We start from the raw sequence: 12,375 nt of genomic DNA on the forward strand, positions 1-12,375 counted from the left end.
TCCGTTTAAAAAATCCAAAATGCATATATACTTAGACGTCTGATGGCCAGTTACGTTTGAAACGCGTTGAAAAAAGGCTGTTCATTATCTTGGATCGACTTTTTGCAATGGAAGAGGCATCACTGCATGGAATTTGGTCAGAGTCAGGAGAAAGCTCAGGTAAGACCAAATATCTACATATTTATTTATGTAAAGACATCGGTTTATTTCTATGTAAATCACCATATAGAGGAGATACATTATCGTTCGATATTATTATATTATGCAAAACATCACACATAAGATTATGAAATGTTTTCCCTTTCTGAGATATTGCTCATATCTGACAAATATACATACATTGTAAAGGAATCGTTTAGTGCCATATACATGAATATAGAAATGTAATGACTACTCTATTAACATAAGACGTTCGATATAGAGTTGTGAACGGACCTAACAATTTACATCTACCATCTTTTATTATCTCTGTCGCAGAAAGCACACTTCGTTGTGAACTGCAGTGTTATAGTGAGAACCTTTGACACAGAAGACAATTATTTCTAAAATATGTTCTAAAATAACGTATCGCTTTACCGTATGCATGTACATAGTAAAACGTTAGTTGTTATCTATTAGATTTTTGATCCCCGTACATTGCTAAAACTGCACAATGCGACACCCGGGTATACGACTATTAAAAAACCTCCAATACAACAATGTTGATAAACAAAGATTATTTGTGATATCTACAAGCAGTGTCACAATAAAACTGAAGATTTTGATTTTGTATCGCCTATGAAAAGTAATTTATTCTGCAAACATGCAGTGCCACGGAAACTCTAACTATCTTTTATTAAGAAGCTGCATATGTGTTATTTCGTTTAAACAATTTGTAACTACAGTTTGAATCCCCTTTTTAACATGGACATATTATACACTTGATGAGATTGTTTGCGCGGCTCAGTTCTCAGTTCACATGTTTGACAAATGGCACTATAAAACGTTGGTAAAAATATCAAAAACAGCCTTTTTAATTTGGAATAGTATATGCCCAATGACGGTTTGGCAGAAACCACAAAAAAGTATAGATTGTCAATAACATGTCGCACATACCGGGCCCTAGTTCAAGATCAAAGATAATTGCCGCCTTGGAATGTCTAGCGGAATGATTGACACCTGTTATCACTGTAAATGTCTTGTCAAGGCTTGACTAACGATGACTCAACGCCAATTTAAAGAGGACATTACCACATGTTTATTGATAAACATTGAGAATAACCATAGACAGTATGGCGCCGCTTGATTTGACTGTCTGCCGCTTTCACACTGATTTGACAATATGCATAGGTAACACGCGTTACTGCCGCATGAGTTTGTTATTTTCTATGATGGGTAGTGATACGTGTGCGATTTATTTGCAATGAAACTTAGCCAATTCTCTATGACATCGGCATTTGTGCACGGGAACCACGGCGTGTATGTTTATTTCTCTCAAATCGTAAACGTAATTATTAATTACTACAGTCACCTACTACAATATTTTGGGTTATTTGTCATTTGGATATTTTCTTAATAACTTAAGACAAATAATTGATATATGAATTATTTATATTAATATGAATTCAGGCTCTTGAAATAGAGTTTATTAACATCATTCCTCTATTTGGCTGGCATTTTGAGTAGATTGTTCTGACTAAATCTAGTTCCACCATGCAAACAACATGTTTTCCTCTGAATTTATAATCAGTATCTCTTCAATTGTAATTATTCTACCTGCGTTTTATGTTATAAGAAAACCGAACAGTTATCATCATTCGATAGGACAAAGGCTTAACTATGCTTCTTACCCAAACTACCAAACTAAGTATTCAGATGTGTGACCATATCCCTACAAACATGCTAAAACCAAGCAATCCCATTTCACTTACATATTGTTTGAAACACATGCTAGTCAATCGCAAAATACTGATTCGCATTTTAGATTCAAGGTAAGCAATGCATTATATACTTACAACATATTTATCATGTTCAATTTAAGGATCCGAATACCAGATCGACGAGGAGGACAAGAGTGACACATCGTCGGAATTTGCCACCAATTACCAGGTATTAATTGAAATAGTGAATAGATTATTCACTGATTATCCGGGGAAGTTAACAATTTTTGATTTAAACAATATTTCATTCGGAAATAATATAACGATACAGAATAGGGAAAAGGTGAACCGAAAACTAAATATCTATACTAAGTCTAACATCTTTCCTCTTACAATAATGTACGCAGTAACTATATTCTAATGTAAATGAATAACATTTTGTAAAAAGGAAATACGGTGAGACAGTTAAGTAATGTTGTATCATTTATTTCGGTTTCTTCATATCCCAGGAAACTAGACGCTGATCTCTTGTAATAGAGTAACATGAATGTTTTATTAGTAGACTGAATGTGTGTCTGTATGAACTGAATTGTATCATCATAGTGTTGACCCAAAAGGAATATCGCCAAGGTGAACGAGACAAAAATATTGAAAAAAATCATAGAGTCGGTTAGGAAAAAAAGTCATGGGAAAAAAATCATAAACAATAAAATCTGTATGCATATCAGTTTTATTCAAGTAACAACAAGTGATCTGAAGACTAAATAAATAAAGTCCTGTTCTGTTCTGAAGACGCCGTCATGATTAGTTGGCGCCAGCCTAGACTGTCCAATCAACGTGAATATACAAACCGTGATGTTACTTGACCAGTTGATGGCACCTGTCAAACTCAAAGTGCCCCTGGTCCTCCACCCACCATGTGTAATACTTTAGCGCACTTGAACGTTTTATGTGCAGCTATATCACTGTTAGGCTGAGTGATGAGAGAATAAATTTGGTCGTTTTTGTTAACGATCGTTTTTATGTTCAACCTGGTAACCTTATAAGTGACTAACTGTTTTATCATGATGAAATGAAACATAAAAAAATAATCAGAGGGAATGACGGTCGCATTTTTCGCATACATGTCATGCTCGCATTAATTTCATGATTTACTCAAGATAGATTTGAGCAACGATCATGTTTGGGTAAGGGAGATAATTTTGTCTCCGCTTGCAATTGGTTTCAATCGGACGAGCAGCTCCGAGATCGCAGCTTTACTGTTCGGTACGGCCGAAACGCGGCATCCATGTTGTTCACGCTCCTTAGATCACGCGGCCTCATTGGCCTGACGAGACATAGCTCTACATGCCACTATCGCTTTGCTTCAGTTTCTGCCAGTCTATACCTTTCTTGAATCAATTAACGATTTCATTGTCAAAGTGGTCTGATTTCAGTAATGTTAATGAAATCGGTGTTGTAATATATTATAAACTTGAACATTGTGCACTATCTGTTATACATCTGTCAGTTATATATGTAATATTCATATTGTCAGGGATTGTTTTACTAAATGTGTTAACACTTATATCACCCGTTTACATCATCTGCTGCTAGTGTCGAAAACAAGTGTTTGACGAATTCAAGTTTTACCGCATAACCATATTGTGGAAACATTTTAATTTTGTATTTGGTCTCATCGTAGAGTCCAGTCAAGCGCAAGAACAAAATCTTGAGACAAAGGGAAGAAAATGGAAAAAAGAATAGATTAGGAAGCGGTCCAGTTGCCTCATCTACACCTATGACAAGAGTTTACGACTTTTCAGGTATTTCTTACCGAACTTTACAATAATGGTTCCTAATTAGTGGCCAGGTTGAACTGTTGAAATGTGTCTGTGATTGCAGAAAGTGTCTCTCATAACCTGTAATGGGTTGTTCATACATAATTGTTTTAAATAGATTTTATATTGTAAATATGAGGTGAGACTGTAATAAAATATCTGTCTGTAATTACGACAAGTAGGACTGACCGTTAGCTTTAGCAGTCCACGTGAAGCAAAAAAAGTATAACGTTTGTGACTCGCCTGCAGTCGCAGATGAATTTCTTTACCTTTTTAAATGTCCAGGGCTCAATCATCAAAGAAAAACATGAACTGTAAATTATTGTGCATGGCAAAATGTATATAAACTTTGCAAATGTATGCAGTCTAAAAACTATTATGTTCGAGCAATAAAGCACGTTCAAGATAACTGATTCATATATTTTCATCAACCCAAGCCCATTTCTTAAATTGTACTTTTCTATGCAGATGGAGAAGATGACGGTCAGGACTTACTGAGAAGAGCCTCAAGCTGTAGTATGTATTTTCATCAAACACAATTCTATGAGCAGGTTCATGAATTTTCTTGTCACATTCGTGTAGTTTAACATGCAATTTGCTTTCATTTCAATCAGAGATTATCGTAGGTATGCTTAGACACGCAGTTATTTTCAACATCTAAATGGATATTCATAAAGATAAATGAAATCCGTATCCATCGGCGATCAATGGTATGTAGTGCATCGATGTGTCTGCAATTTGCTTAGAAAATAGCACTCATACGGCATCTGATAAACAAATTAATGTTTCAGAGAAACAAGCTGCAATTCAAGCTGAGACTCCTCGTATGAGACAAGGTATGTCACACAACGTATGAAATGATTTTTCGCATTGTATGAATAATCATACATTTATATGATTTTGGCACATCTTTAGCTGCCACAAGATACGCGGAATGACACAGGAGGAACATCTCCATTATTGATAAGGATTGCTTAATCGACATTAAAATGCCCTAGCTAATGATATTCAAACACTCATTCGTCAACACCAATTACATTCGACCAGCAACAAGATCATTTAATGTAACTATCCTTTTTATGTTTGCCGCTGAGGCTTGTCTTATATTCCAGCGGGATTTCAAATGACTGCAACCTAGTGCTTATAACACTTCAGATTGCAGTTGATGGCAAAATTAGCTTACTCTTTTTAATAAGAATATCAAGGAGGGGTAGTTCTGTTTGGCTCGAATATATTTTGAATTTGATATTTGAGTGCATATTTTGGAGAAGGTTGCACTTGAATTTTTCCCAGAACGTAAAACGGTCATCCAGGTGCTATGTAAGTATTTAATGTTTCTCTTAATTACAGGAAAGTCAATCCCCTATGCGGAATTTCTCCAACTCATGAGGGTCATGGAAGGACGACTTCACAGGGCCATTACAGATTTGAAGGGCGAAGTCGGCGACCTTAAAAAGGAAATTGGAAACTTAAACAGCGAGGTTAGAGACCTCAAGAGCAAACTTACTGAAAAGAATACACAGGTAAGTGATGATAGTCAACACTGTATTCAGTTTAAAATGCATTCTCGATATGATTTATCGTGTTTCAAGGGGAAAATTATAGTTAAATATATATCTACGTGTCATTACAAGGAAACATTGATTTTAAAAATTGCATCCAGCCAGTGTTGGATCATGCGATATAACAGTAAGTGAACTAGTAGGGCATACCATGATACGTTTCACCGTCAATTTTCACTATATTTGTATTTCCAGGTTACCGCCCTAACTGCAAAAGTTACACGTTTGGACAACAGGGTCCAGGAACCAACACAAACTTCGACCAAATCCAGCAAAGTCAGTACAAACATAAGGGTAAGATCCCAGCAAAACATCAAAACGGCGGATATGTGGAAAACCGTGTTTAGCGACCGAGATTATACAGCTCGTTAAACGAGGGCAATCAACATAAACTATGTGTTGTTATTGGGAAGAAAAACACCATAACGATTGTTTTCCCGATGTACTCGGCACTAATAAGCGGATAAAGGTTCAATTCAGATACTTTCGGCTTGAAAGCATTCACTTTCTTTATCTAAAATAATATTTGGCATGGGGGAGATTGCACTAGTGTAATGATAAAACACCACTTTGTTTACAATCAAGTCGTAAACAATCAAGTTGTAAACCAACGCATGGACCTGTTACTGTTGTGGTACGGTATATTGTAGACATGGAGCATAGAGTGTTTTTGTATGTTGGATGAGTGTGTTTGGATGAGAAAGTGTTTGTATGCGTGAACGTTGTGTTTGTGTCCAGAATGGTAAATGCGTATGAGTTTCGTATGTACCCCGGTATGCAAGTATGAAAGTAATTATGTCTTGAGTGTATGTGTGTGAACGTTACGTAAATTTGTGCATGGAGGTATCTGAGTGAGGTAGGTATGTTGTGGTGTGTCCACAGAGGTGGATGTGGGATGCAACTGTATTTTATTGTAATTTTTTAATTTTTTTTAAATGGCCAGGTGTATCTATTTTAAATAGCTTGGGTTCAGCAATCGCATTAATTTCACGATTTACAGTAATCGATGCGTTTCTCATAAGACAATATCAAGTTTCGATAGATTTATCTCACAGATAAAATCACCAATATTGATTCTTTCTATTGTCTGTTAACTATATTTTATCAATTTTCTTCCTTAGGCAGCATTGAAGGCAGCGATCGACCATGCTGAAACTGAGAAAGGGTGGACTATGGAGCCTATGTTCACGTAAGTATCGTAGTGTGCAGTGATCATTTTGGAAAGGACGATATGTTCATTCTGTTACAATCATTTAAATAATTCGAAAATATCATTTTTACCATACTTGACAACCATTTGTTTGGAGTCGACTTACACCAGGAAAACGCTGTGGCATTGTAAGCACTATTTCTGTTGATATGTGTATCTTTGCGTCTGTGAGACCGAGTATGTAACCTATATAATTATTTATCTCTTTTTAAACCCCTATAGGTTTGTCGCTGATAAAAGTTAATCAAAACTATCAAAAGTCATATGTAATTTATCTTTGTTTCACTTATACTTTTATTACAGTACTTTTTATTCAGATGAATAGATAGGCTTGTTTTAAAATCTTATCGCATTTTTAGTGTTCATTTTACCTCCATAATCAATGAACGAGTCGCAAAGTTTTGTGTGCCTCAAGTTTTTCTGATAAAATTGGAGGTACATCCGAAAAAGACTGTTACGCAATTTTGGCAAAAATAATATTTTCTTAATACCACCACGATTACTTCTCTTCCATGAATCCCGTTTCAGTAGAAAATAGTCATAAATAAAGTCTTAGGAATCTTTGTAATGGGAAATTATATGAGACAGTCACATAAATATATATCTTTTTGTTATTTTTGTACCAGAAAACTGTACCACCAATATATCTCAAATCTAAACGAATATGTCTTAATTATGCAGTGAAATTATACCTAATAATCTTGCTTCTTTTAGTTACTTCAAAATAAGTTAATAAGTTCATGCTGAAGTCGTTAAAGAAGATTATATGTAATAGTTATTGGCATATGTATATTTCTGGTCATATAATAAAAGTAAAACATTTGTTGCAGGTTGGAGTCCGCACAGAATCGACAAGTTGTCAAATACATCTGGGACTTTTCTAAGGTGATAGCTCCAAGCATGACAAAACAGGAATTTAAAGGTATTTTTATCATTTAAGTGTATTTCAAATGCATGTGTCCGTCATGTACATTTTTAAAACATTTCAATTCCATAAGTCAATGCAAAGGTACACATGCCTACTAGTGGAAAGATTTAAACCTTTTTTCAGTGTTTTGAAATGACTTATCTATGATGCGTAACATTCCCATTAGTCTGTCAGGAAAGAATTATATGCAGCATTCACAGGTAAACTAATGGTTAAAGACTTGCTGTACACTATTTGAAGATATGGAAAAAAGACCGGTATGTTGCAGTTCACATCCAAATAAGGAAAGAAACATTATGTTCCAGATGGTATGACCAGGATCATGTTAACGAAGAAAGAGAAGCTATCCCGAACACGTAACGGAAAAGAGAAAGAACACACGGACGCGTCCAGAAAGAATTCAAGGAAACTGACGGTAAGTTGAAAGATTTGTGTTGCTGGAGGGATTAAATACCCCCTTAGGATATAAAATTTGGATTATTGAAGATGAATTTTGAGTGAAGCTTAACTTGGGCAAAGTAAGGCCAATTGTTGGAAGTGTTTGAGGTGTGACTTTATATAGGCCTGTTGGCCATGGCCGCCGAGTTAAAAAAAAGAGAAATTTAGAATGAGGTGAGTGGCGCCTTATTAATATATAATTAAAAGGTGCCCAGTGGAGTAAGGTTATAGGGAGAGGTGGAATTTGGAATACATATGTTTTTTGCAGAATTAACAGCAGGATAGATTAGAATAGAGAATTTTATTAGGACAACCGGGGTGTATAAAAATTGGTAAATTGCCTGCTTTTAATATTTACCTATTTACCCTTATATAGTTTACACCCCGGGTAATTTTCTGATGTTTATATTATGAGTGTATATATATACATAGTGCCCCAGGTAATTTTACAAGTATACACTACAATTCTAAGACGGAAAGGCCGTCATGTGTTGTCTAGACTGTCCAATCAACGTGAGTTAACAAACCGTGATCACTTGACTAGCATTGATTAGCTTGTCTATAATGCCCACCTTTGTAACATGTCAATATATTGCTTTGTCATTATATCATTGTAATTAGTGCTGAGAAAATGTTGTTATGAACAGTGGCACGACCATCACCCGACACCTGTATATATTCAATGTGTTACGTGACAGACTATTTCTATTATCCCCCAGTCTATGTCTTGTTAGTTAACGCCAGAGTCGACACACGCGTAGCTCAGCTATTTTAGTCAGTCTTCTAATGACTGGGACAACACACACGACTTGTGTAACTTGTTTATAATTTCAATCACTGTTCAGAAAACATTTGTGGAGGTGTAATAAACCACAGGCGCGAAAGAGATTTTTTTTTAACCTTAAATATGAAAGTATATATTTTACAAGAGCTTTTTGCCAGTCTAGCTACCACTCGCTCGTCTTCTACATAAGAGTAAAAGTGGGGCACATCTCTGCCGGTATTCTTCCATGTATTCGCATAACAGCTTCGAAATAATATTTTGGGCGTCCATTGATGCACATATGCATCGGAGAGTCAACTAGGACATTGGCAAATGAATTCATGTAAATGCAATATCATCATACAACGTGTTTAGAAAATAATAAGAAGAAGAAGATTCCAAGCGATGCTCCCGAGTGCTTTGCCGGTACTGACGTCAGTGGTTAGGGCTTGTGGTTTTGCACATTAGTAGATAATAGAATCCAGTCAATATATATAATATCGTTTTTTAAGTCTTTCACAGTATTTTAACCTGTGAAATAAACTCATCATAATACTTATTAAGAGGTGTGTCGCTAATCACCTCGGGATATCTTTGATATTCCATGTATAACTTTGCTCTGACTTATTGAATTTCCTATTTACCTGGCTTGAATCAATTCATATACAGAAGAGTAAAACGACTGAACCTGCATACATTTTAAGCGGTCATTGATCAAAGGATATTATGAGGCGTACTACTTTTTGTTTGTCAACATCACGCCTCGAAACATTTTATAAAGTAAACCGTGACTGTTCTGTTGTTAAAATTAGGTATTACTGAAACGGATTTTTGAGCAGTTGTCAATATATGAAATAATAGGTCATGTGTATCCATTAATGCCCATCCGACGGATATGTTTCCATTACCAAGCCTAGTAAGGCAAGGTTGCCTGTTGTCCTCAATACTATTTTGTGTTGAGCAATACGATTTAGCAACAAAATTTAAAAAATCATTGGCTTGCTATTATATGCGTATGAATTTCTCTTTTAACAGCAGGGTTTTGCCCGGTCTCAGTAATATTGAATTGTATAAACGTTGTTAGGTAAGGTTTAAATCTTACCATTTCTTGGTAGTTATTATTGTCGTTGCAAGAAATTAATAGTTTCTTTTAAATGTTACTTGACGAATTTACATTGCACCCTCAATGTAAATGTGTTGTCAATATATTCAAATAGTTGAAATCATTTCCTAAATAACTAATGTTACACAAATAACACTTTCCGCCATAAAAAGGTACATAACGCCATCTTTCTACCTTTATAGAAACCCTGAGCGTCACCCAATGACCCTAATAAATCTGTCACCCGCGGCCGCATGTATATGCACATAGAAAATTGGTTAGAGGTAGATATGCCACAAATACAATTACAGAAACTCTCAGAATATGATAAATTAGGAAGCATTTGTTTTTAATGATTTAAAGAATGGTTTATCTCAAATAAAGAAGGCCAACAGACAATGCCTATATGAAGTTCCCTCCAGACAAATTCCTTCCACATAATTTACTATTGCATCTCAGAGGACTGTACCTTGGGTACTGAAACAGATAATGAACATTACCCTGATAAAAGTAACCACAACTAGAAGATAAATTATGAGGAGCAAATCTATCAAATTTGTAGCCATTTATTTCACTACGTTCTTATCTAAATGTACTATGTACTATCCAATTCTTTCCGTTACCAAATATTCTATATTGATGAGTTACATTACTATCGATCCGGACTTTCGTTGTCAAACATGTTAAATCGACACAAATTAGCCTCGAGCAGATCACCACTCAGCTGCCCAGCCATTCCACAGAGATTTTTCTTAAATTGTTCTGATAAACAAAACCAGAATATCGGAATCGTAACTGACATATCTCCCTTACTTGCGATATGTTCCAATGTTGTTAGAAATGTCGTGTCATTTTAAAACGTATATAAATCCAATCATACCTTCAGATCATTGTTGTAACATGTCTTTTGGTAGTATATTTATCTATACTACGAAATGTTTCATGTTTCATACTCTGTGGGGAGTGACTAATATTCACACCAAGTACCAGATAGATAGTTAGGAATGTAACGATGCGTATAACTATAGTTGCTGCAATTGCTTCTCTGAAATGAGAATAAAATGTTTCATGTTTGTTATTCCTGCATTAAAACGTCTTAAATAACTCCTGCTTGTACGCAGTGAGTTTTACTTTAGGAGTTCAACTGCAAATAATATGTACTATGAGTTGTAAGTTAATGTTACTGAAACTTGAAGATTATCTGTAGACTTCTTTTTATAGATTTAGATATATATTTCTTCCCATTTACAGAATTTCGATTTATAGTGACTCTAAACACAACATGCTCAGGACAAACTATTCTACTGAAGTAATGGGCACATTTCTGTTTTGTCTTCGTTTTATTTCGTGTTTAAGAAAGGTGGGTGTTATAAAGTGAACGGTTTTGCTTTCAGAAAAGCAGAAACCGTGTAACTGGCATTGAAAAATCCGAACTACCTCATCACACAAGGACCAAGTACATTCGAGTAATGAAAAAAACGCAGCTCATGTCGTCAGAAGAGAGTTCGGTCGACGAGGATGGCAACCGGGTCTTCAATGTGAGAAGGAGGGACTGGGAGAGTCATGAAATGAGGGCCGCTAAAAAAGTGGCCGACGAGACATTTAGTAAAACAACCAAGACAGCAGCGTCCATCGTACCACGGACGAGACGAATTACAGGTGTCTCGTCATTTGCACCACCTCCTGCCTGGTTGCAGAAAGAAGACAGCTGGGTCAGCTCAGCACTGACATACCATGGAGTAGTTTAGAATCATCATCATTCATATCCTCATCAGAACATGCTTACTTACTTACTAAAAGGGGTGTTTTTATAGGTTAGGAATTTTAGGGTTTATTGGCAGCTTGTTTTTTGTCCTTTTTTTTAAATGCGGCCAAGTAGGCCTGGTTTGATTAGATATATGCTTAGTGCTTCAAAGGTTTAAAGTCATGTAGGGGGTTCAGTACAGTCATGTGATTGTTGCAATTTAGTGAGGATTGGAGTGTTGTTTGGTCTGTGTTGCTGGTAATGTGTTCCATAAAGTATTGAATAGGGCGCTCTAAATGTAAATGTCACACGGGAATAATACGTGTTCGGGCGTTTCTTTTTAAGTTGCAGTGGGGGTATTTACCGGTTTGGTGGTTTTTTTAATTAGGTGTAGGTGAGAGCTTAACTTAGTGTGGCCTGTTTGTAGTTTGGTTATTACTCTGTCAATGTTTTTGGTTTTATGATGGATATGTTTTTTTGAGTGGCGTTTTAGTTTGCAATCATATTTCTGATTGTTATTTTGCCGCTATTTTCCTTTGAGATACTTTTAACTTCTTCTTTTTTATTTTGGTAGGTTGATGCTTGGGATGCTTACTTCTTCTAATTTTAGTGCTGATTTGGCTGCTTTGTCTACATGTTCGTTGCCAAACACCCCAACGTGGGCAGGGATCCAAACTATTTCTATGTCTTTACCTAGTTTACGTAGATTGTTGGCGCTTTTATCTGTTGTATTAGTTTGGGGCGTTTTTTGTGGTTTTGTTTTTATGGCCTGGAGCCCACTTAATGAGCCGGGATGCGCATGAATCACGGTCGTCAAAACGAATATATTTACCAATTATATGAAGTCAATTAGCCAGTTCAAGAGACAATACCCTGGTGTAATTACGTCGCATGCCTCTGGTTCACGGTTCGTCTGATCTCCCGTCATAAAACCACGATGTTTATTTAC

General features: G+C 35.8%; 1 protein-coding gene across 1 annotated transcript; it reads left to right on the forward strand.

Annotated features, from left to right (window-relative positions):
* The first annotated feature begins 107 nt into the window (after positions 1-107).
* LOC124127850 lies at positions 108-12,090 on the forward strand. The gene is made up of 11 exons (XM_048395567.1): positions 108-159; positions 2,021-2,088; positions 3,544-3,664; positions 4,148-4,195; positions 4,471-4,515; positions 5,030-5,202; positions 5,437-5,535; positions 6,363-6,430; positions 7,282-7,373; positions 7,685-7,794; positions 11,077-12,090. The coding sequence occupies exons 1-11, from the start codon at positions 108-110 to the stop codon at positions 11,428-11,430; spliced, it is 1,230 nt and encodes a 409-aa protein (XP_048251524.1). The 3' UTR covers positions 11,431-12,090.
* Positions 12,091-12,375: the final 285 nt, after the last annotated feature.

The sequence above is a fragment of the Haliotis rufescens genome, unplaced genomic scaffold (genome assembly GCF_023055435.1).
Source record: "Haliotis rufescens isolate VD_foot unplaced genomic scaffold, xgHalRufe1.0.p SCAF_14, whole genome shotgun sequence".
In the NCBI taxonomy this organism is placed as follows: Eukaryota; Metazoa; Mollusca; class Gastropoda; order Lepetellida; family Haliotidae; genus Haliotis; species Haliotis rufescens.